General features: G+C 46.0%; 1 protein-coding gene across 3 annotated transcripts in view; it reads left to right on the top strand.

Moving 5' to 3' along the window:
* WDR25 (WD repeat domain 25) overlaps positions 1 to 25,728 on the top strand; it is a 152,167-nt gene that overhangs the window by 84,059 nt on the left and 42,380 nt on the right. For all 3 annotated transcript variants that reach the window (XM_032287399.1, XM_032287398.1, XM_032287397.1), the window contains exons 3-4: positions 6,720 to 6,867; positions 22,592 to 22,722. In XM_032287399.1, coding sequence (XP_032143290.1) covers positions 6,720 to 6,867; positions 22,592 to 22,722 — 279 coding nt within the window. The remainder of the gene's footprint in view (positions 1 to 6,719; positions 6,868 to 22,591; positions 22,723 to 25,728) is intronic.

Genomic DNA, 25,728 nt, shown 5'->3' with positions numbered 1-25,728 from the left:
AGAGATTGCCAGTGTGATAAGACAAGAAAAGGATCCAGGTTGGAAAGGAAGTAAAACTGCCTTTATTTACAGATAACATGATCGTCTGCAAATAAAGGCAGTTTTATTTGTATACAATTCCAGGAAGCTCACAGTGACTCGTTCTGTAATCCAGCACTTTGGGAAGCTGTGGCAGGAGGATCATTTGAGGCCAGGAGTTTGAGACCAGCTTGGGCAACATAGTGAGACCCCCCCAGGTCTACAAAAATAAAATTAAAAGCAATTAGTCGGGTGGCATGTGCCTGCAGTCCCAGCTCCTTGGAAAGATTGCTTGAGCCCAGGAGTTCAAAGTTTTACAGTCAACTGTGATCACACCACTTCACTCCAGCCTGGGTGACACAGTGAGACTCTAACTCGGAAAGAAAAAAAAAATTTCGCTGTATCTATTTAAAAAAAGCTTCTAGAACTAAAAAGTGAGGTTAGTAAGATTTCAGAATCCAAGGTCAATATACAAAATTAATTGTATTTCTACAGATGAGAAATGAACAATCTGAAAATAAAAGTTAAAAATACCATTTACAATATTATCAACCTATGAAATAATTAGAGATAAATTTGACAAAAGACATTCAAGATCTTTTCATTAAAAAACCCACAAACTATTGTTTAAGAAAATGAAAGAAGACCTAAATTAATGGAGAGAGGCATCCTGTTCATGGATTGGGAGACTCACTATCACTAAGGTGTTTTCCCAAATTGGTCTTTAGAATCAATGCAATCCAGTTCTAGAACACAAGCATCTTGAAGGATTCCCAAAGCTTTGGCAAACGGGCTGATTCCATCCCTTTGGTGAAGGGTTAGGTGCTGGTTGCACAGGCTTGGGCTGAGCTGTGTGAGTTTGAGAATGGTCTCTCAAATTATTTTCTGGGGTAACGGACTGTCAAGAGGTGGGGTGAGGCCAGGAGCCAGGCCTGACTAGGAGGGTCTCCGAGACAAGAGCGAGTGGAGTAGGGCCACGTGGGAGGCAGAAGTTTGACGTCCAGGTGATAGGGTTATGAATGACTCTTATTTTCTTTGTATTTTTCTGGTTTTGATTTTTTTTTTTTTTTTTTTTTTTTTTTTGGCAGAGCACACATATTTCCAATGAAATCAGAGAAACAACAATCCTGTGGCTGTTTCCTATGGGATTTTGTTTTTGCACTTCTGCATAGTTTGAAGAACTTACAAGGAGACTGTGTTATATCTTTTATAACCAAAACCGAAAGGCAGGCAGGCAGGAAGAACATGACCTGTGGCTAGATCGATACTTGTTAAATCTTTGGAGACTGTGAGGAATTCCTGGTGGAGCCATATCCTGGTAACGAGGACACAGAAACTACGGTAAATACCGAACCGACAAATGACTGCACCATATTTTACTTGTCATGTTCTTTTCAAATCTGTTGCTTTTGTCGGACACAAAGAATGTCTCCAGTTAATACATGAAATCATCGTGGAACATTTGACAAAAGACTTAACTCCTTAATTCTATGAAGGCATTTTGAGATCTCTAATTACTTGATTGAAAAAAGGCACGCACTTCAGTCTGATGCAATGTTTGGGAATTAATCTTTAAAACCTGACAGTGAACATTAAATTCAATTAAGGAGAACGATGGGCTCCTTCACCCTAGGTAGCTTTGAGAGGTAGCTGACTGGTCTGCATTGATTCTGATGCTGTCGTTATCCGTGCGTCTACTAGGAGAGCCAAGTGTGCATTTTTCACCTCAGAGGGGATGTGTCAGACAATTTTCAGACTGATGGATCTCCTTACATGTTTCCGTGGCTAATTCGGGAGTTTCCCTGGACAATAATTCAAACATTCTGATTTGCTGCTTTTGGCCTTGGACGTCATAGAGTTCAAGCTTTTTTTTTTTTTTTTCTTTCTTCTTTCTTTCATGACTACCATGTCCTTGTCTCCCCTCCCTCCTCTTCTCCTTCGCATCCTCTCCTCCCCTTCCTTCTCTTCTCCTTTCCCCCCCTTCCCTCTCCCCCTGCTCCTTCCTTCCTTTTCCCCTTCTCTTCTCCTCCCTCTCTATCTCCCATCCTGTTTCTTTTTTCTCCCTCTTCCTACTTCCTCCATCCCTTTCTCTCCCTTTTTTCTTCTTCTCCTCCTCCTCTCCCGCTCATTAATTTAATATTTTTATTTTAAAATAGGAAATGTTTTAAACATACTCAAAAGTATAGAAGGTAACTCTATACCCATACACCTGCACCTGAGATTGTCAAATCCCCAGGTGTCCATTCTCAGTTCTCAGTGGACCCACCTGCCAGCACTTGACATGGTGACCAGTCTGTCAAACACTCTCTTCTCTAGGCTTCCAAGATTCTGCTGTGTTTTTCTCCCACTTTACTGGCCTCTTCTTAGACTTCTTTCTGCTTTCTCCTTCTTATCCTCTGACTCCCAGCCTTTGAACCTTGGGGGCCTGGGGTTGAAATGTGGGACTCCTCTCTGTCCTGTCTGCATTTGCTCCGTAGGAGAGCTCATCCAGCACATGGTGGCAGCACCATTTCCATGACAATGGCGTCCAAAGCTCAGCCTCTGTCCTGGGACTCTGCTTTGAACATGGCACTGGTATGGGAATGAGTCTTTATACTGCCTGCTCTCTGTCGTTCAAAACTGAGCTCTAGGTAGGTCCTTCCCTCAGATTTACACCTTCTGTAGGCTGACCCATTCCTGCAACTAAACCCCTCTCAGTGCTTGGCCAGGAACTGCCAGTGTGTCCCGGGCTTTTCCCTTGCCCTCATATCCTACCTCCAGTTCAGGGAAATCCTGTTGCTTCTACCCTCCAAGGCAGGCCACTTCTCTACTGCCTCCCACTGGTCCAAGCCATTTCTTCCTCTCTCCCTGGATTCTTGCAGAAGCCTCCTGATCATCTTCCTTCATCTCCCTTGCTCCTCATTCTCCTCCCTGCATGGGAGCTGGAGTGGTCCTATTGGGGTGGAGCCAGCCCCCATTCCCTTCCCTTCCACCTGCAGAGCCCTGGGATGCCCCAGCGCCTTGTGGTTTTCTGACTTTGTCCCTTTCTTACCACCTCCCGCCAACCCCGAGTCTTGTTCACCCTCTAGCTGCAGTGGCCTTCTTGCTGTTGCTTGGCCATGCCAGGCATACTCCTGTCCCTGCCTGAATCTTCTTCCCCTAATTTCTGCATAGCTTGCTTTCTCACCCCTTCAGGTCTTCCTCCAAAGTCACCTCCTCAGAGACGTCCTACCTGGCCATTTCAGCCCCTTCCCCTGACCTTATAAAGCCCTTTCCTACTTACTTTTTAGTACGTCAGTCTTTACTACTGCCTTATGTACTATGGATTTTTATTTGTTCAGTGTCTGTCTCCCTCACTAGAATATAAGCTCTTTGAAGGCAGAGATTTTTGTCCTATTTGTTTACTGTTGCACAATGCCTGGCTAAAACAGGTCCTCAGGACATCTTTGTTGAAGGAATGAATAAATGAATGAGTTTCATAGGAAACATTTGGGCATATTTTCTTCAGAGCATTCTCCATCTCTCCCTCTCCTCATCTCCCTTACCCCATTTCATCACCCCAGTACATTTCATCACTGCTACCCTATCCCAGCTCCCCTACCCCATCCCATCTCCCCTTTCTATCCATCTCCCCTTCCCATCTCATCTATCCTTCCCATCCCATCTTCCCTCTCTATCTCATCTCCCCTCCCCCATCTCATCTCCCCTCTCCATCTCATCTCCCCTCCCCGTCTCATCTCCCCTCTCTGCCTCATCTCCCCTCCTCATTTCATCTCCCTCCCCATCTCATCTCCCCTCCCATCTGATCTCCCTCCCCATCTCATCTCCCCTCCCATCTGATCTCCCTCCCCCATCTCATCTCCCCCACCTTATATACTCTCCCAGACCTGCTCTACCCTCCCTTTGGAAGAGCTGCTGCTGAGTGTTCATAGCTCCTTCCTCCAGCCCAGTTCCTCTCTCCCTTCCTAGGAGTGATTGGCCATCCTCATGCATTTTTTATGGTCTACAAATGCAAAAATAAATGTGATCTTTTTGTGTGAATGTATTTTTAAAAACTGTGTCAGAATACACAACATAAAATTGACCGTCTTCACCATGATAAAGCATACAGTGCAGTGGCGTTCAGCACATTCACAGTGTTGTGCAGCCCTCACTTCATCTGTCCACAGAACGCTTTATCTTGGAAAACTGAAACTCTGTCCCCTTTAAACAACTCCCCGTTCACTCTCCCCCAGCCCTGGCAACCATCATTCTACTTTCTATGTATCTCTATGATGTTTACTACTCTGGGTACCTCATATAAGTGCAGTTATATCGTCTTTGTTCTTATGTGGCTGGCTTATTTTACTTAGCATAATATCTTCAAGTTTCATCCATGCTGCAGCAATTGCCAAGGTTTCTTTCCATTCTAAGGCTGGATACTATTCCACTGCATGGATAGAACGCATTTTTTAAATTCATTCATCTGTCCATAGTCACTTGCATTGCTCCCCTCTTTTGGCCATTATTAATAATGCTGCTCTGAACAAGGATGTACAGCATCTCTTTGAGACCCTGGTTTCGGTTTTTTTGAGGAACCGCCGTGCCGTTTCTCACAGTGGTTGCACCATTGCATGTTCCCACCAGCAGTGCACAAGAGTTCCCGTTTTTCCATATCCTTGTCAATACTTGGTATTTTTTGCTTTTTGATAGCAACCATCCTAATGAGTATGAGGTGGTGTTTCATGTATTTTAAAAACTTCAGTGGCATTGTACTTTGCATATGCAGTTTGACTTACATACTTAATATTAACTTTTTTACTGTTTAACCATGTGAATCCTGTAGATCTAGTTTATTTTACTATTTAAATAAAATTAAATTCATATTCACACATATTTTTGGATAACAGCAGTTCCCTGTGCCCCATCTCCCTCCCACGAATTCTTGAGCCACTTTGAAGTCTTCTGGCTGTGTCTTCGTTATTTCTGTTCGTGTTTCTAAATGTAAACACTGCTGTTTCTTGATTTTTCACTTTGAGACCCCAGCTATTGACCCTTAGTGAGGAAGAAAGGAACTGAGCTCTTTTCGCATTTTTTGAAGGCTACTCTTGACCGTTTGTTTTCTTAAACGTAGACATTTACATAATCCCAGGGAACCAGGTTTCAGAGCTCTGATCCTGTGCATTCTGAGAACCTCAGGACTTGGCAGGTTGAATTTTCTCGTCTCTAATGAGAAGGTTATGCTTGGGATCAGGTTTGTAGAAGTTCATGGGTGTACTTTGTTTGGGTTTTTCTCTTATTAAAGACAATGAAGCTTGGTTTTCCTAGTGGAACAGGTCTGGGAATCCAGCTGTGTGCCAGCCATTGTGCTGTGTGCTGTGTAGGCATTACCTCCTCAGCCTTCACCACTGCCTTTGGGGTGGCCCTCTTCTTATCCCCCACTTCAGGGCGGAGGGGACTAAGGCCAGAGAGGCAAAGCCACTCTGCCAAGGCCTGTGAGCTGCAAGCAGCAGTACTCTGTGGGAGGCACTTAGTTCTGATTCCCACGCGCTGACTGCAGGTGCTCTTCTGCTTCTCGGCTTTAGTCTCTGAGTTACCTGGGTGATAGGTGAGAGCATCACCCTCATCCTGCAGTGACAGGAAGGTAGGGTACTGGCATTGCTGAGTACCTCTGTATGTCAGGCCCTGGGCCTACCCTGCCACATTCCGAGCTCTCTGGCTGTTCCGTGGCCTGCACGGTGTGTTTGGGGGCATTTGCTGGGAGAGCTGGTAGAAAGCTAAGCTCAGGGGCTCTTGCATGGTGTAGCCCTGGCTCTGGGAGTGTGAAGTTTTATACTTGATATCTTAGATCATTTTTCAGAAGTCATTGAGTATAACAGTGTTTTCTCCCATGAGCCTCATGCCCTCATGGAAGGCCAGGGTGGGAAGGAGGGACAGTACCTTCTCTCCCCCAGCAAAAGGACAGCTGCCCCTAAGGCAGATATTTGCACTTTGACTGGTTGTAAATACAAGTGTGGCAGTTCCTTTTTGGATCTTAGTCTTATAGCAGAACCCATGAATGTAGTGGGGCCTTAGGTAGGGTCCATGGCAGGACAGATGCCAGGGTTGCAGGCGAGCCTGGGATAGGGCTGTGAACGATGAGGGCACAGGACCCCCTCTTGGCTGCAGGGATGAAGCAAGTGTGAAGGGCTGGGCAGGTGACTGGCAGACGCGGGAATGCTGTTTTCTTTTCTTTTGAGATGGTCTCGCTGTGTCACCCAGCTTGGAGTGCAATGGTGCAGTCGTGGTTCACTGCAACCTCCGCCTCCTGGGCTCAAGCAGTTCTCCTGCCTCAGACTTCTGAGTAGTTGGGACTACAGGCATGTACCACGACGCTCAACTAATTTTTTGTAGAGACAGGGTTTCACCATGTTGCCTGGGCTGGTCTCAAACTCCTGAACACAAGCAGTCTACCCACCTTGGTCCCCCAAAATGCTGGGACTACAGGGGTGAGCTGCCGTACCCAGCCAGAATGCTGTTTTCTCAACCCCAGAAAAAATATGGGGAAACAATCCTTCCAACTTACCAATCCCAAGCCTTTACATTTCTGCAGTGAAAAGTTTAACATCTAGATATAGATTTGGCGGTAAAATTATGGTAATCTAATTCCACCGAGACCTTTTTCTCTCTACAGAGGGGTCAAGCTGAGCCCTGGATACCAGGCCCCTGTTGTGATGCCTGGTGCTGTCTGTGTTTGCCTGCAGGTATGGAATGCTGTGGACTCCGGGTACTGCCTGCAGACCTACTCCCTGCACACAGAAGCAGTGCGGGCCGCTCGCTGGTCTCCCTGTGGCCGGCGCATCCTCAGTGGCGGCTTTGACTTCGCCCTGCATCTAACAGACCTTGAAACAGGTGAGTTTCTATTACTACCCTGAGGAGAGCTGACAGCTCTCTCATTGGGGAAGGTTCTCTGGTGGGCACGCAGCCACCAGCTGTCTGGTTGCGTGGCAGAGGGAGAGCGGCCTTGGGGTGGGCTCATGCTTGGTGACAGGGTTTCCAGACTGTTTAGAACTGTGACTCCCCACAGAGGGTAGGCCTCTGCCAGCCAACACAGAGGACCCCAAGGTTGTCTCAGCCCCAAGCCATGGGTCTGGATAAAGAGGTGGCTTTTAAATCTACTTCTGACATGCAATTTGTGCCGAAATAGATTTAACTTTATCACTGTGTCCTTTGGTTGGAATCAGTTTAGAATTCCTGTCAATTCATTATCGTCGAAAGGCTGTGAGAAATGATTCCAGCTCATAAGGAAAGTCTTCAAATGAGTTCTGCTTTAATGCCCACACTGAAAAGGCACTTGGGGAGGATGGATTTGTGCTGGATAAATCCTGAGGGGGCTCTTGACAAGCAGGGCGAGAAGGAGAGAGAAGTCAGTGGAAGGAACTTTCTTCATTGAGCGCTCCTGTGCAGCAGACACTGTCAGCACCCATTGCAGCCATGACCCCCATGTGAGCCCTGTCCCGGGTTTCCTGTGAGGACAGCCAGGGAGTGGTGGCTCTGGGATTCACACCTGTGCCATCTAACTCCCAGGTCTAGCTCCTTCCTCTCTTTCTTTTCTTTTCTTTTTTCTCCTCTTTTCCTTCCTTCCTTCCTTCCTTCCTTCCTTCCTTCCTTCCTTCCTTCCCTCCTTCCCTCCCTCCTTTATTCCTTTCTTTCTTTCTCTCTCTCTTTCTTTTCTTTCTTTTCTTTTCTTTTCTTTCTGTCTTTCTTTCTGTCTTTCTTCCTTGTCTTTCTCTCTCTTTCTTTCTTTCTTTCTTTCCTTTCTTTCTTTTTCTTTCTTCTCTCTTTCTTTCTTTCTTTTTTTCTTTGTCTCTCTTGTTGCTCTCTCTCTGTTTCTTTTCTTTCTTTCCTTTCCTTTTAAAGACATTCTTATCCCTTTCCATGAGCAGGATCCAGCTTCTTTTAGCACCACACTGCCTCATCCCCGGAGCTCCTCCTCAGTTCCGTTTCTGCTGGGCTCCCCTGCCAGGAGCCCAGGGAGAGGCCAGATTTCACACCAGTCCCCAGGGCTTCCCTCGTGCCCCCAGTCCAGCATCTTGCCTGCCTGGTCCCACAGTGGTGGTGGCTCTGGGGCCTGCCTCTCCCAGGGTCTGGCAAGAAGGAGATGATAACTTGCTGGTCCAACCCCTACTGCTTATGCCCAGCATCCCCGAGCAGACACAGAGGGAAGATGCAGAAGGTAGTTTGTTTCCACCTTGAGTGTGGGTGGCCTTGCAGCTCCTTTGACTCCCATGCATGCTCAGTAGGGGAGGGGACAATACTGGTGGTCACAGGGCCCCTGCCAGGTGCCATAGGCTTTACACACAGCCTGTCCAATCCTCACTGCAGTTGCCAGCAGTGATTATTTCCATTTTAAAGGCGAGGAGACTGAGGCTCAGATGACTGAAGCAGCTTGCTCAGTGCCTCCCAGTGGTGCATGGCCAGCAGGGGTTTGAGGCCATGTCTGTGCAACTGCAGATCCCATGCCCTTCCCACCATGCCATGTATGTGGCGTTTTCTTCTCACGAAGCACTTCCCTGGTCTTGCTGATCTTCTTAACCCCTTGTGGAGTGGCCAGACTCAGGGAGTTTGATGCCACTTGATGATGGTGATGACTGGGCTGATGATGGAGCACTTACTACTGAGCACCCACTGTGTGCAGGGCATTCTTCCTCAGCCTCTGTACAGCATCTCATTTAGACAGGCACCATCAGAATCAGCTGTACACACACTGGCCAGGGGCACAAACCAGCAAGTGGCAGAGCCAGGATGCACAGTGTGCCAGTCCCCAAGCCTGCTGCCTGCCTGTTACATTCTGTTGTCTATGTGTACCATATGATATGCTTGGTATAAGGGATACAGAGCTGAACAAGACCCAGTGCCTACCCTGGAGAAGCTTATGTCTGCTGGGGAAGACAGAAATGCAGAGACAATCCCAAATTGCAGTGATGGAGCAAGACAGGAATTGTAAGAACATCTAGCTTGGAAAATCAGACTTCCTGGAGGAAGTGAAACCAAGCTGAGCCATGAATTAGGTGGCCAGAGAATTAGGATGGAGGAGGTATGGTTGATGAGGAGGAAAGTACGTTCTTGCAGATGGAACAAGGACAGAGTCGTCACAGGAACAGGATTCTATGTCGTATGCATGGAAGCCAAAGCAGGCTGTAATATGGGGTGCAGGTACCAGGGGAGATGAGTCTGAGGAGTGCAGGAGGTGAACCTCCAGCCTGTGGGTCACATGAGCATATGAGAAGTGTCCAAAGGAAAACACTGCTCACAGAGCAGAAACTGAGCTTACTCACACCATCAGGTTACTCAAATCAAGTTCATTTGATGGCATTGATGGGTTCATATTGGCCCTTAGTCATTATTTTCTCAATCAACAGATGTGAAACAAATGCATGCAATTGTGTGGGTGGGTGGGTGGGAGTGGGTGTGTCTTGACGGGGGTTCTGAAATTTTTAAGACATTCAAAGAGGGTCCTCCTGCCTAATGAGTCGGGGACTGCCATAGCAGGTGGCAGCTCGAGGCCGTTGCTGAGTTTGGAGCAGGCAAGAATCAGGGCTCGTCCGTGCTTTGGGTAGGCCTCCCTGGTAGCTCCCACTGCTCCTGTGTGATATGCAGCCCCCGGTGGAGAGTTGGAGGAGCGGGAGGTAGAATAACTTGCCTGCCAGTTGGTGATAGGACTGCATTTGGAGAACAGCTTGTCTGTCCCCAGGCCCAACGTGCCCCTCTAGCTATGGTGTGTTGGGTGGGTAAAGAAAAGCATGGCGCTGCCCCCAGGGCATTACCATCAAATGGGGGAGGTGATTGAGGACTCCCTCACTCCATCCCTCTGCTAGGAATGGTGCTCACCACTGGGTTCATCTCCTGAAGGCCCAGTTTCATTTACTCTGCAGTTACTTACTGTGCACCTACTGCGTGTAGGACTTGGTGCTGAGGCCACAGTGGAGAGTGTGGTGGGCTCCTGGGACAGAATGATTGAGGGGTTTGGACCTCACCCTTAGGGAAGCTCCCCACACTCAGACAGGGCCTGTCCTGCTCTCCTTGGCTAGCCTGGGAGCTCCATGAGAATCGGGGTCCTGTCCTGGTGTTCTTTGTGTTTCTATCCTCTGGCCAGGGCTGGCATGGAGCAGCTGCCCAGTGCCTGTTTGGGTGGGATGAGCTGAGCTGGTCCTTCCCAGGTCCTCCTACCTAGGCGGTGGAGCCCATCAGGGGCTGCCAGGGCTGGTGTGGGGCCTCCACCTCCCTCTCCCCATGTCTCCTGCCTCATCTCTGCACACTCCATCTGTAGCCCAGGTTTTGGCAGGCGCTCTCTTTAGCCATTGGGCTGGGCTCATGAAGCCCCTGTGGCTTTTGTCCTGCTTTGACTTAACTTGTCCTTTCTCTTTGCTGAGTCTGATCTCCCTTTTTACTGGATCTGCCTTTTTCCACCCTTGGTGATTTGGCTTTTTCATTTCAATCTAATTAGAGCTCCCTGCCAGGAGAAGGCAGTGCAGGGCGTTCTCACCGCAGCGCTTTGGGAATTAGTCACTTGGTACCCATTGTCGTTAATGGGAATTTGGCGCCAAGGCCATTTATCCTGGTGTCCTCAATCAATACAGTTAAAAATCTGTGGATTCTAAAATGTCAATATCTGCCCTGAAATATAGAAGGCCAGCAACATTTTATCTCATTAATTTATAGTTCTGACAGGCTGTTGGCTTATAGAACAACCATGAATCAACACTTAAATAAAACCTGCTCACAGATTAATTATTTTTGGTGCTCCTGTTTCAGTCTGTAATCTTCCTAACAAAACTGGCATGTTAGGCTGAGGTGGCCTCAGGAAACACTGGCCGACTCCACCAGGGCCCTGAGCGTCGCCTGTCTTATGATTCAGCTGTCCCACACACCAGCTCAGCTGGTCTCCTCAAAATCCCCTGAGAGCTCACTCAGTTCTAAGCGATCTTGTATTTCTTGCAGACTCCAGGCCCTGAGGCAGGTGTCCTAGCCTGACCCTGGAGCTGCAGCTGTAGAGGCGTGCAGGGCCTCTGTCCTTTCCCTTTGTTGGCTGCAAAGGAGGTTCCTCTCCCTGGAGTCCTGGGGCCCTGGCCGAGCAGGGAACCCTGTCCTCCTTCCTGGCATGGGCCAGCCCTCCTGATGTGTGGCGGCTCATCTGAGCCATCTGTGCCATGCCACCTGAGCCTACCTCCTAGTTCCTGGAGGCAGAATGCGTGAGAGGGCACATGGACAAGCTGCACATATTGGCTCTTCCGCCTCCCCGAGCCAGGCCTCTTCACCTGCTTCTACCACACCGCCTGGTGCTGGGGCTGTGGAAGGGAGTAGCTGTGATAACGCATTCAGGGTGCTTTGCAGAATGCCTGGCACGTGGTAGGCCCTCAGCAAAGAGCTCCTCTTTTCCTCTTCCACCATGGCCATGAGGCCCTTGTTCCTGCTGAGTTGTCCAGATGGCCCTTGTTGCTGGGCCATTTCCCCACATGGGGCCACTTTTTGATCATCATCCAGAAGCCCCTGCTGGTCCCCTCTTTGGGCTTAAAGTTGTGCTCTTGGTCCCGTGTGTGGGTCTTGAGGGCAGACTGGAAGGAGCCTTGGGCCATCATGGGTTCTCCCAGTGTCTCCTCCACATTTCTCTTCCTCTTGGTGATGGGACAACACGTAATAGCCTTTATTAGGGCTCTCAAGTGGGTGTGGAGACCCCTAGCCTGCCTGGCCTGACCCTCTCCAGAGCCCCAGGTACTCATGGCTGTGGGAGGCCTATGGCCCTCTTCCTTCAGATGCCCACTGCCTGCAGCTCTGCTTCCCCAGCCCCTGGCTGGCTCCTCCTGCCCTGGGTGTCCCAGTGTCTTTTGGTGGGAGTCATGGTGTGTGAAAGTAAGCAGCCCTCTGGGACTGGGCTCATAAGTGACCATTTCTCCTTGCTTTCCAAGAGGTGTCTTCTGGTCCCTCCCTTGTTTTCCAACTATGACTGGGCTTCCATCAGAGAAATGCTACAAGGAGAAACAGAATGACAGGTTATCTGAGCCCTTACTGAGGGCCAGGCCTTGGGGTATGTGGCTCTGGTTTGCAGCACACTGCCTGGCCTGCGTGGAGCTGAAATGAGTGAGTAGATGGTAGACTCTTTGCTTATGTGACGTGTTAAGTCTCCCCACAAGCCTGTGAGAGGAGTGTTTTTGTCCCTATTTCATGCACCCAGAAACTGAGGCTTAGAGTGGTCAGTGACTTTTTTGAGGCTGTCCAGCCAGAGGTGACAGAGCTGGGGTCCAGTGCTGGCCTGTGACTAGTAGAGCTTCTGCTATTGAGGTATGGCGTGGCATGCCCTCCCCATGTCTGTTTCCCTGCTGTGAACAGTTTGCTCAACCTGACACCTGGGGAGCCTGCTGGGCAGCAGCTCACCACCTGCAGAGGATAACATTGGGCCTCTGGGAAGAAGGAGTGCCCCAGACTGATGGTAACTGATCCCTCCAATTAAGTGGCCCACTGAGGGAAAGAGGCCTCTCCAGTGATGGACAGCCACACTCCAGCGGGAGAAATGCTAGCCCTGCTGACTTCAGACCACTTGGCATGGGAAGGGTGAGAAGTATCCAAATGAAAACCATGGCAAAGAGTCCCAGGAGTTCCTGGGTTTTGAAGAAGGGGCCACAGAAGGAGATTCTTGTTGTATTAAGCCTTTGAGGTGATACTGGGTCCTGCTGGTCCTTGGAAGATGTGCTGCAGAGGAGCCTGGGCTTCTCCTGTCTTCAGCTTTCTGGCACTGTGGCTGGAGTTTCCCTAGCATAGCTCAGGAAGACTTGATTAGGTATCCCTCAGGTGCCCACAGACCTGAAGGAAGTAGAAGGAAGCTGCTGGGCACATTTACAAAGCATCTGATACTTATATGTACATGCTCCTTGAGTCCTAGGTATTGTTGCCACTGATCCAGAAATGAAGGCTCAGAGGGTCTCCATAGCCTAGTGAGGTCTGAGCTGTTGAGGGTTCCCCCGTGGCCGCCATTCAAGTGCTTCCTTGTCCAGTGAGCAGCCACCTGCCTTTCTTTCTCCCACCACACAGGCGGAGCCTGCAGCCTTCTCCTCCTTCTGAACTCTGTTTCCCTCGTTGTCTACGACCCTACTTACCCCTAACCTTTCTGAACATTCTGTTGCTGGCTCCGCTTTCTCACCCACTTATGAGTGGGTCTGTTTTCCAAGGCCAGCCTCTGTTCCCACAAATATCCTTCCTCTGTAACTCTGAAAGTGCTTCTCCTCTCTCTGGATCTTGTTTTCTCTTCCACTTTCCTTACATCTTTCGAGTGAGAAGCTGACCCTAGTTATGGATATTAAATCAAATGTTATTAAACTTCATCACATCACCATGCCAGCCCTTAACTGCCACTTGGGGAAGTGCCTGGAGATCCCTCACATCTCTGCAAACACAGCTCAGTGTCCTCATCTGATTAAGCTCATGCCAGCCCTTTAGACAAAGAAAAGATGGCTTCTAATCCAAATTATTGTTTTCTGTTCATGACCATGACTGCACAGTGGTGATGTTTGATGTGTGTGTGTTTGGTTGCAGCCGCATCACAGTTTGGTGCCCTTTTTAGGTAAGGCTGCCGTTATTGACTGACTCGAGTTAGTCAATAACCATAAATATGGTTATGTCATGTTTGCTGTTGGGATGGTGAGTTCTGAGTTTCAGAAAGCCAACTTACTAGTAAACCACTGGGACATACCTTGTTTGCAAGTTGAGAACTCTTATTATTATTTTATAAATTGTGGAACATTCAGTCTTGTCCAGAGAATTAAAAGCAGTGGCTGACATTGGTCTGGGCAATGATTTTTTGGATAAGACTTAAAGCACAGGCAACAAAAGCAAATATAGGCAAACAGAATTGCATCAAACTAAAAAGCTTCCGCACAGCAGAGGAAACAGTTAACAGGGCAAAGAGGCAGCACGTGGATTGGGAGAGAAAATTTGCAAATCATGCATCTGATAAGGGGCTAATATTGAAAATACACGAGGAACTTAAACAACTCAACAGCAAGAAGCCAAATAACCTGATTTTTTAAATGGGCAAAAGATCTGAAGAGACTTTTCTCAAAAGAAGAGCTGTGAATGGCCAACAGATATTTGCAAAAATGCTTGACATCTGTAATCATTGGGGAAACGCAAATTAAAACCACAATATCACCTCAAACCTGTTGGAGTGGCTATTTTCAAAAAGACAAATGTTAGCAAGTGTTGGTGAGGATGTGGAGAAAAGGGAATCCTTGTACATTGTAAATGAGTACAGCTGTTTTGGAAAATAGTATGGAGGTTCTTCAAAAAACTAAAAATAGAGTTACCATATGATCCTGCAGTCCCACCAAAGGAATTGAAATGGGTGTGTGGAAGGGATCTCTGCACCCCATGTTCATTGCAGCACTGTTCACAGTAGCCAAGATACGAAAACCACCTCAGTGTCCATCAGCGGATGAGTGGATAAAGAAAATGTGGTGAATATTCACAATGGAATACTCTTCAGTCATAAAAAAGAATAATCTGTTATTTTTGACAACATAGGTGAACCTGGAGGACATTACACTAAGTGGGATAAACGAAGGCACAGAGAGACAGATGCTGCATGATCTCACTTATATGTGGAATCTAAAAAAGTTGATCTCGTAGAAGCATTGAGTAGACAAGTTTGTTACCAGGGACTTGGGGGTAGGGGTGGTTAAGGAAAGTGGAGATGTTGATGAAAGGGTGTAAAGTTTCAGTTAGACTGAAGGAATAAGTTTTAGTGGTCTATTGTACTGCATGGTCACCACAGTTAATAATGTGTATTTCATAACTGCTAAAAGAATAGACTTTTAACATCCTCTCCAAAAAAAAAAAATTAGTGAGGTTGTAGATATGTTAATTAGCTTGATTATTCTACAATGTATATACAGATCAAAACATCACATTGTATCCCCAGAATATATATATAATTATTATTTATCAATTAAAAATTAATTAAAAAATGAAACAAAAAAGAATGGGAAGGAAAGAGCAGATCTAAGTATGTTATTAAAAGACACATTTTTAAAAATGGCAACTACTACTGTTTCTTCTGTTACTACTATTATTGCAATATTGCAGCTACCGTTTACTGGGACCTATCATTTGTGTGGGACTTAGCTCTCCTACATACATTATTTCTAACTCTCACAACCACCTTTTGTGGTCCTGGGTCTACAGATGAGGATACCAGGGCTGGAGGGGATTGCTGGCTGATGCAGGGCCACAGCTGATGGGGAATGTTCAGATGCAGCCTCAGCTGGCTCTCAGGCCAGACCCTTCCCAGGCCTTTGCCCGGATTGCCAAGATGGCCCCTGTTTCTGAGGCATAGAGTTTGATTTGAAAGTTAGTAAGCTTCTTTTCTTGTTAACTTTGAGTCAGGTTGGTTAAATTTACAGCTAGCTGAATACTTCCCAGAGGATGAGTGTAACGATATTGATTTTGGCGAAATGAGTCATATACCTACTGCCTGGGAACACAAGCTCAATTACCACAAGCCAACAGCATAAGCTTTCCCTTGTCAACATTTTTCCTACATGTTCGTCAGTCTGTGGATGTGAACAAAGCACCAAGGAGAAGGAAAGGTCACGAATAGCTGGCGGGGATGCAAGGTGTGGGGTACAGAGAGCTGGCCCTGAGATGAGACGGGGCCAGTCTCCATCTCAGTGTGGCTGACTCATGTGGCTCTGGGTGTCTCTCACCTCACTGAGCTTCCATTTTCCCGGCTGTGAGAGATGGGTTAATTACACCTACCACCCAGGGTGCGGTGTGATGTGTGCAAGCTCCAGACAGGCCTGGAGGTAATAGGCTCCTGATAAATGTCGTCCCCTCTCCTTGACTGTGAACTGCTTTGCCAGGGCTGCCTCTGAGCTCCCTGGAGAGGGGCGCAGGAGCTTATCTTTTCTTTCCTGGAGACCCATACTTGGGTTTCATGTGACCTGGATCAAATACCTATTATGTGACAGGAACTAGGCTGGGAGCCAGACATGCTGAATGGAGGAGCAGGGCCCTCACGACCTGGAGGCCTGCACGATAATAGGGTCCCAAGCGTAGATGTTACAGTGGACAGGTGGTGCTGCCCTGGCTACATGTGTGGTCATCTTGGGGAGCTCGGTGTCTCCACCTGAGAAAGGAAGAGGGGCAGCTTGGAGGAGCCACCGTTCCAGAGTTCCCAGGTGCCTTATCACTGTCAAATGGAGGTGGAAGCACTGGTCATAGAGTCAGTAGAACAAATGGAATTTCTGCACTGTGTTTTAAACATGTTTTTGCTTTAATGATTTTTTTATTTGTATTATTATTGATTCAAGGAGAAAAGAAGTGATATTTCCTAGCTCCAAGAAGATCCAAAAAGTTTTCATACTGGTTGAGCTTGTTATAATGAGATCAATAAAGTCAGTGCCAGTGGATTAAGTATTTTAAAACTCAGTTTTCTATAATAAGCATACAGTGAATAAACAGAATTTTCTATATCAAACAGGTAAACAAGCATGATGGTCTCAAGGTTAAATGTTATATAACAGCTAACCATTATGCTGAAAGTAGCATTGCCCAGGAGAAGATATGACAAACAAGCTCCTTGATTTATGAAAAGGTAGAGAGGAAGAGCCCATCTGACAAGTTAAGACCTTCACCTCCGGCATGGCTGGTGTTCATGTTCAATATATTTCAGTGATGAATATTTTCTAGACTTTACCCACATCTCTTTAACAAATGTAAAGGGCAGCCCAGGGCGTTGTACTCTCAAAGCCTCATGACAAAAGCTCAAAAAGCATTGATCTCTGGAGGTTCTTGCTATTTACAAACCTGTATCCCTGGGTTTTAGTTTGTGATTTAACTGAGGATGAATTCAATAATTTGCCATTTAATTTTGCAAACTATAGTAGCTCCCTTTTGTTGATTGCTGTTTGCCATGATCTGTGGAAGGCTTCATGTACCTCATTACATTTAGCTGTCGTGACAACCTTACATTTGTAAGAGTGTGAGACACAGCAGTGCAGGGTCCTGCCCAGGGCCTCTCCACTGGAAGTGACAGAGCTGGGGTGGGATCTGGGTCTGCGTACCTTGGAAATCCTCAGCTGTACCATCTTCTGCTTCCAACATTGTGCCAGATAACGATGGCTATGGTTCTGATTTCTGAAACAAAGTCTTATTTGAGAACTTGCTTAGCAGGATTTTTAACTTAATGTTTTTCACTAGGTATCCAGAAACATATTTAAAAATTTTTAAATCTTGTAGTTTTGAACGCTTTTAACGAAGAAAAGCAGTAAAGGCCTAGTTAGTATAAGTACAAATAGGAAAAATGTATAAACTACAGCTTATCTTCTAAATGGAAATACTTAAAAGACAGATTTTCAGTTTCTTTAGGGGGTTGAGGAAAAATAACATTCAGATTTTTTTTTTAGCAGAAAAAGTTCAGTTATCATCTTTTAGCAATTCAGCTTTCATGTTTTCTCTCATCTATCTTTCCCATTGTTGGCAAGACTGTATCACTGCACTTTTGAAAAAACATATGGATAATTCACTGTCATTTCTGAAATTAAGCATATGGTTATATGCTATGGTCCAAAAAACAAGGGAAACTCTTCTCCAGGCAGATAGACTTTGTGTTCCTTTTGGATTTAAGGATTGGCAATGAATTCCAAGTGAGCAAGAAGCCAGTCACTGAATGTTCTCAGCAATAAGCATAGTTGTCCCTGTGGGGAGAAAGACCCTGGCAGTCCTGGGGCTTCTCAGTGGTGTGGGGGCTCCAGTGGCATCCACGCCTGCCTTTTCTGTCTAGGGGATGTGATGGTGGTCCCTGCCCTCAGTCTCCAGATGATCCCCAGCCACTTCGCTGAAGCGAGTGTCCTGGGGTCTCTGTGCTGCTGCAATGCTGCTCTGAGTCTCTGGCATAGGCACATGGGGACCGAGGTGGCAGCCCTCTGCCTGTGCTCCCTGAGCAGGGGCACTTGCTAACTGTGCATGTCATGGTTGGCTTCTGACCACCAACTGTAGCTTAAAAGGTGCGGTTTGCCACGCTCTATAGAAGGCTTTATGTACCACCTTGAGTTGCAGGTGCGTTTCAGGAAAGGAAAAGAAGAGTACATTTTTTGGGGGGAGGAGGAGTACCAGATTTCCAATTAGATCAATTCACCAAGAAGCAGTTTTTTGGTTTACTTGAGAGTGTTGTCTGTTGATCTAATGAGAAGGACATAACACAAAGACCATCATCTTACAAGTCTGCTCATTTCCTTCATGACTTAAAAAAAATCTTTATTTATTAGAAAAACAGTATTACAACAAATATATTAGTATAATTTAAAAAGTTATCTTACTACCTCTAGAACAACTCATTTCATTTCAGTGAATCTCTTCCCAGTCTTTGTCCATATCAATAGGGGTCCCCAACCCGTGGACCACAGACTGGTACCTGTCTGTAGCCTATTAGGAACCGGGCCACACAGCAGGAAGTGAACGGTGGGAGAGTGAACATTACCACCTGAGCTCTGTCTCCTGTCAGATCAGCGGCAGCGTCAGGTCCTCATAGGAATGGAACCCTATTGTGAACTGCGCTTGCGAGGGATCTAAGTTGTGCTCTTCTTATGAGAATCTAATTAACCCCTGCTGATCTGAGGTGGAACAGTTTCATCCCAAAAGCACCCCCATCCTAACCGCTGGTTCATGGAAAAATTGTCTTCTACAAAACCCATCCTTGGTAACAAAAAGGTTGGGGACTGCTGTGTATCAATTCCCATTTAATACTCTTGTAATTAAAGAACAGGAATCAAGCATTGTCCATCTTGCTGCAGACCGCTGTTTGTGATTCCAGTGTTCAGTGGCTTTTCAGCATCCCATCAGGCAGAAAACCACGTTTTCACTATTCTCCTCGGGCTGGACAGTTAGGGTGTTGTTTATAGTCCCTTCTCCATCCAGGTTATGTGGCCTAAAGCAGCCAGCTCTTGGCAACAGTGTGATGACACAGGGTGACCATGAAAATCTTTTGTGCCATCTGCACTGCATCTTGTAGCAAACTAGTTAAGGGGCTTGTGGAGCTCAAAGAGGTATAGATTCTTTATTTACAAAAAGTCAAGTATTTCCAAAATGTTCTCTGCTGATAAGTAACTGCCAGTTATAGGCCCCTAGAAGATATTAGAAAAAAAAAAATCAACACCCTTTATTATCCATCATGGCAAACGTAATGCTTGAACAAAGGATGAAAGAGTAACTGCTTTCTAAAAAAGTTGTACTATGGAGAGAACATTTTGAAAACAGAAGTTTTTAATTGTTTCCATTGTTACGTGATTTTTGTTGCCAAAAATGATGTGTCACCTATTAAAATCTCAAATATCTTCACCCTTAACCTGGGAATAGTGCTTTTCTAATCTGTTTTAAAATCCTTTAAATGAAAATTTCAGTGGATTTTGAGCGGGGTTGTTAAAAATATGATAATGCAATAATTAACCTTCTGATTAGTTGCAGGAGCTATTATTTGATATTAGGGGTAATGGAGCTTTACTAGCAAAATGTTCACAAAGTCTTTTGCATCAGTGGTGGATAGAAGTGGAAAATGTCCAGGCAGCCCAGCCTCGTGAAGGCTCTTGGTGCCACAGGCACCTGGCATGCACCTTTCTCTGCCGCCAGGATGCCCAAGAGGAGATTGGTGTGGTTGTCAGCTAAACCTGCTCCTGCAAAAGTGGAAGTGCAGCCGGAAAATGGCAGCAGCAAAGGATACATCTTCAGACTAAAACATGCAAACAAAAGGGAAGAGGGGAGCAAAGGGAAAACAGGCCGAAGTGGCTAACCCAGAAACTAAAGAACAGTTACCTGCAGAAAACGGGGAAATGAAAACTGAGGAAAGTCCAGCCTCTGATGCAGCAGGAGAGAAAGAAACCAAGTCTGATGAACCCATTACCATGTCTTAGCAGTGGTCCCGGTCTCCTTTCTTATACAATCCAGAGGAATATTTTATCAACTATTTTGTAAATGCAAGTTTTTTAGTACCTCTGGAAATATTTTTAAGAAGGAGGGAATCCCACCTCATCCCATTTTTTAAGTGTAAACGCTTTTTTTTTTTTAAGAGGTGAAATCATTTTCTGGTTATTTTTTGGTACAACCAGAAAATAGTGTAGGATATTGAATTATGGGAAGCTTTGATTGTCTCGGGTGTCAGCTTAACATTCCATAGATGGGGGGTTAGTTTTTATATCCTATGATACAAAGCATATGAAATGGCGATATGGAGTCAGCCCTGCATTTAGTGTCTTCGACATTTTAAAATTACTTCTATTCTCATGCTGTTTTTTAGTAGAATTGTTCCCTAAAGAAGGCCATGCCTTGATCGTGGCTCTCCCTGTCAGAGTTGTGTGCACTCTGGAACATCTTTGGTTGTGGTCGTCCTGTTTTCCAAAAAACTTTGTTACTGTGCTATGAAAGATTAAATATTTGAATATGTAGTGTACCTGCTATTCAGTTGTGAATTGGTGAGGCGTATGTTACAGCTTATCAACATGTGAAGATACAGGTACTTGATGGCCTCTTAATGAAAATTTCCTTCCAAATTTTAAGTGAGAAAGTCACTGGAATTACTTTAAAAAAGAATTACAATACATGGCTTTTTAGATTTTTGTTACATATGTTAAGAATTGTGTACAAATTGAAATGTCTGCACTGATCCTCAACCAACAAAATCTCAATTATGAAAGAAAAAAAAAAAAGAAGTGGAAAATGTCCTCCATGTGGCCAATGGTGAACCTCTCCCATCAAGATCCATGCATCTGTGTGTGAAAGAAACTTTGTCGGCTTTGATAGAGTTCAGTGGATCAACCAACCTACCTGCAACCAGACTACATTCAAATAACTGAATTATAAACAGTTCCCTACATTAAGAAAAATGGAAGCATATTCAATTCTGTTGCTCTCACTAGAAAGAGTATTACATAACTCATGATTTCAGAGAGGTTCGTTGATCCTCTTAATAAGAGTATATTAAAATATATTTTAAAATATTGACTTATCCTTGTATCATCCTTTAAAGTGTTCTATTTTTGGCATTTTTAAATGTTCATAATATGTTGGTACAGAAGCACGTGATACAACTTCAATGTCTATATACTGGTGATATGTGCCTTACGTTTTTCATGGATGGGGTGTACTGTCAAACAATAATAGCTTGGAGACCATGAATCTAGGCAGATTGGGTCTGTTGAAAGCCTCCCGCTGCGACTGTCGTGAATACTGATTGATTACTTTCATTTCCGCACCTGGTGAGCTGGTAGAGCCCTTCACTAATGTGTGGGGTCGTAGAACACAAAGCAGGGCAACCTTTCGTGCTTTCTGAATTGAATGAGCAAGTGCTGCTCCCTGGGTTCCTGCGAGTGGAAGTGATGCTTGAGACCTCAGTGTCTTTATGATTTTCTTCACCACCAGTTTCCCGTGTCCCTAAGTAGCCCACTGCTCAGTCCAATGGGGGAGTTTCTGTGGGTACAAGCCTGTCAAGGTTCTTCCTCCTGCACTGTGGGAGCCCTTGTGGCACCTCTAAGGGAAGCCTCCTCTACGTTTCTGGCTGGGTGGCGTGCGGCAGGTGCTGTGCCTGGTGTATAAGCCCTGCCTGCGGGGGATGTGCACAGGGCCAGCACTCAGAGACTCCCATGGCGAGAACATCCCCCAAGGCTGGTCCACCTTCTTGATGCAGTTTCAGATGGATGAGGTGTGGACAGACAAGAATGACAGCCGTGCCCTGGGACACGGGAGCTGTACTGGGTAGTGGAAGGAGGACTAGCTTTAAGTTGCTCCAAATGATTGATGTTTTTGAAGTTTATGTAGCTTACCTCTAAAAGATCATAGTGATAAAAAAGACATTTTTCACATCGTATGTGTGTATATATATGTATACACACACACACACACACTTACCATAATGCACATAAATGCTTGACAACAGTTTATGATGTATTTATAAAGGACAAGGATTGCCTTGTGTCCTGTAGAGCCAGTGAGAACCCTGATGGTCCACACCACTCTGTCCAATCTGTTCTTGGGCCACCACGATGGCCACTCTCATTTATTGCCCAGTGTCTCAGGCCACCCCATCTGCCATGCTCCACAGCAAACCATTTATCCATTATTATAAGGTGGCTGATCCTGAAAGGTATCACCTTGGAGCAATCCTGTTTTTGGTTTTTAAACTCTTACATAAATAATCTACTGTATTAACTGTGCAATCTTGGAAATGTTACATGACCTCCCTGGGCCTTGTGTTTGGCTGTAAGGTGGATATAGGGTCGTTGTGTGGTTTATATGAGCTAATGCATGTCATGCTTACAGCACATGTGAAAGGTGGCACACATCGACCCACCTGTCTAAGCTCAGCCCAGGAGGAGGGGATGTTCAGCTAGTCAAGGGTGGGCTGGCCAGAGAATCAGAGAATAAGGGCAAGTCTTGCTGCCACCACTGTCATATTGCCAGAAAGTTTCCATTAGGCCTCACTGGGCCCAGGGGAGCTGTGTTTGCTATGGACCCCCGTACCAGATGGCATCTTAGTTTTAAGATACTTGTTTCATGACCTAAGTACTTTCTAATCCTCTCTTCTCTTTTTGTGTTGTAGGAACTCAGCTATTTAGTGGTCGAAGTGACTTTAGAATCACTACCTTGAAATTCCATCCGAAAGACCACAACATTTTTTTATGTGGAGGCTTCAGCTCTGAAATGAAAGCTTGGGATATAAGGACTAGCAAGGTAACAGCCATTTTCCTAATTTGGCCTTTCCACAGGAGAGCTTGCTTCAACAATTTGAATAACTGGGGGCAGGTCAGCATCTATATATAGGACCCTTGAGGTGGAATAATTACCACTTAATATTTAATCAGTGCTAAGCATAATTTTTAGATGTTTTGAAAGAACGTTGTTGAGCTGTCAGGCTTAAAATATCATAGGTGTGATTTTATGCAGCATATTACTAAAAATATTTGTTGAGTACCTACTGTGCACAAATGCTTCCAGATGATATAAAATGAATCTGCTGGGCTACTCAAGGGAATAATGTGTGGCTACAGCTGCTGGGTTACACAAGGGAATAATGTGTGGATGCAAATAACTCTGGTACAGAGAATCGGGGTGTGTGTGTGCACCTGTATACATGCATACATGCTTGGGAGAGAGAGGAAGGGAGGGGGTGAGTGCTTTTAGCTTGCTGTGGGAAGGCTTCTCAGAGGAGTCACTGTTCCTGGGGTTGAAAGGCTGGTTGTGATTTCCATCCCCATCCTTTACTGCAACCTGCTGCGCCTTTTACTATCACCACTTACTACATGGCAGCTCCATCCTAGTTGTTCAGGCCAAAATCATCAGAATCGGCCCTGTCTCTGTTCTTCACATCATATCCCCATACCCAAACCATTAGCAAATTCTCTAAAACTTGGACACTTTTCCCCACGTCGACTGTTGTAGCTCTGCTGTTGTCTCTCACTGGGATGGTTGCAGGAGTTTCCCATCTGATCTCTCACTTTCCCCCTTGCCCCTTGCAGGCTGTTCTCAACTCAGCAGCTAGATTGGTCTGTTACAGTGTGACTCAGACATGTCACTCCTCTTGTTGGAACCCTCCAGGCTCTGATCTTACAGTAAAAGAAAGCCAACATCTCTGATGGTCCACAAGGCCTAAATGATCCTCTCTGGCCTGGGGGCGGGCCAGCATTTCTCATCAGTGCCAGTCCCACTAGGCTCCTTGCCTTCCCTGAACATACCAGCACATTCCTGCCTCAGGGCCTTTGCAATTGCTGCTCCCTCTGCCTGGAAGGCTCTTCTGCCTGTTTCCTTTGCAGAGGCTTGCTGCCCCCTGTCACAGGGCTCTGATCACATGTCACCTCTCCAGTGAGGTGCCCCCTGACTGCAACTCACTAGCATTCATTAGTCCCCTATGCTATCTCATTTTTCTCCATTGCATTTACTGTCATCTGACATATTATGGATTTTATGTGTTCATTCGTTTGCCTGTTTCCCTCCTCTAGAATGTAAGCTCTTTGAGGGCAGGGATTTTTGTTTGCTGCTGACATCAAGCTTCTAGAACAGTGCCTGGCACATAGTAGGCACTGTGTGAATCATGATTAACTGAATGAGTGAATGATGGAGGAAGGCAGTCATGCAGAGAGTGTAGATATAGGAAGTGGGAACACAGGATGTCTGTGGGGACTTGGCTGAGCGTGGGCCCCACACAGCAAGGTGACCTGGGCAGAGAGTCTTTCAATGCTGTGTGTCTTGGTCTTAACAGTGGGGAGCCACGGGAGGTTTGTGAACATCTGCCTTGGCCCTAGACAGGTGCAGCGTCCAAGCAGGTCTGTCCTGAGTCGAGGCTGTCCATGTCTTCTGGAGGGAGGAGGGTGACACAGAGCCCCCAAGGCCTAGATTCCAGGTTTGCCTTCCTGCTTCAGACTGGCTGGCACAGGAAGACCCTTTTCTGACGGGCAGAAGGGGGTGCTGTTTTTTTGAGCCTAAATGCAGAGACTTTTTTTTTTGACAAAGAATGGGAAGTTTTGTCCATACATGATATCTTGCTTAAAGTACTCACAAGTGGGAGCATAGATAAATGTAGTCTTTTAAAAAAAAAATCGTACATTTTTCTTTTACAAAGGAACTTTCTTATACAAATATTTGGGAGAGGAAATTACCCATAAAGAAGTGGACACAGTGGCATTAAAAAAAAAAACTTGCCAAAACACTTTATATTTAGGTTATAAATACATGACAAGTGAAAGAAAACATTTGAACGTGCCTTGTGAACTGGAAACTCTTAGTCATACCATTTGAAGTGGGACCTCCTAAGCACCCAGCCCCTCCTGACAACCACATCCCTTATGGGTGCACTCACTGTTTTTAGCCTCAAAGACCAAACACGTAAGAAATTGCTCACCAAGGACGCCATCTGATTTAAGCGTTTGTTAAAAATACTGGATTTTTTCCTAGGGCAAATGCCAGCTGACGAGCTCTGAAAATGCTGGGGGAGAAGCAATTAGAAGCAGATGTTGCTGTGACTGGTGTTGGCATGTTTGCGAGTCTCTCCCAAGATAGTAATGTGGCTAAGGGATCTGTGCAGTATTTGTTTTTACTTCCTTTCTACCAACAATCCTCCCCCGCTGGGTCACCGGGCTCGTTCCATTTGCATCAGTTGGGCTCAGGGGACAACACTCTTTCCGGCTTTGACAGGTGTTGCCCATGTGTCTCAAATGGACTCGGCAGGAGGACCAGGGAGGAGGCACAGCCCCTGCCCTCCAGGGGCTACCGTCTGCTGCTACTCACTTCTCATCCCTATGGGCTCCTGTGGCGCTGGTGGCGCTGTCCCGGGTGCTGAACTCTCCGGCTCAGCCTGGGCGTGTGTGTGAACATCCAGAAGCCAGCAGCTTGGCTTTTTCCACCTGCCTTCAGGGTCCGCGGTGGTAACCGCAGGTGGAAGTAGGAGGGACAAAGACCTTAGCTTAAACCAAGACAAACCTTCCCTTTTAAATACAGTGGGGAGGGAATGTTTTGTTGTAAAAGTAATACGTAATCATATGACATTGGAAAATTCAGGTAAAGAGAGGAGGGGTATTCCAAACAGCCAAAGTTAAACATTAGCGACAATTTGATAGTCTTCTTTCTGGGTTTTTTCCTCTTGTGTGTTTTTTTAAAATATAAAAGCACTATTTGGTCTTATTTTTATACACAATTTTGTATTTTGCTTTTCATGTAGCATTAGAAGGATATTCTCTATTAGTG

This window comes from Sapajus apella, unplaced genomic scaffold, assembly GCF_009761245.1.
Source record: "Sapajus apella isolate SASKATOON/1434 unplaced genomic scaffold, GSC_monkey_1.0 scaffold20, whole genome shotgun sequence".
Lineage (NCBI taxonomy): Eukaryota > Metazoa > Chordata > Mammalia > Primates > Cebidae > Sapajus > Sapajus apella.
This window is presented reverse-complemented; position numbering and strand designations above follow the sequence as displayed.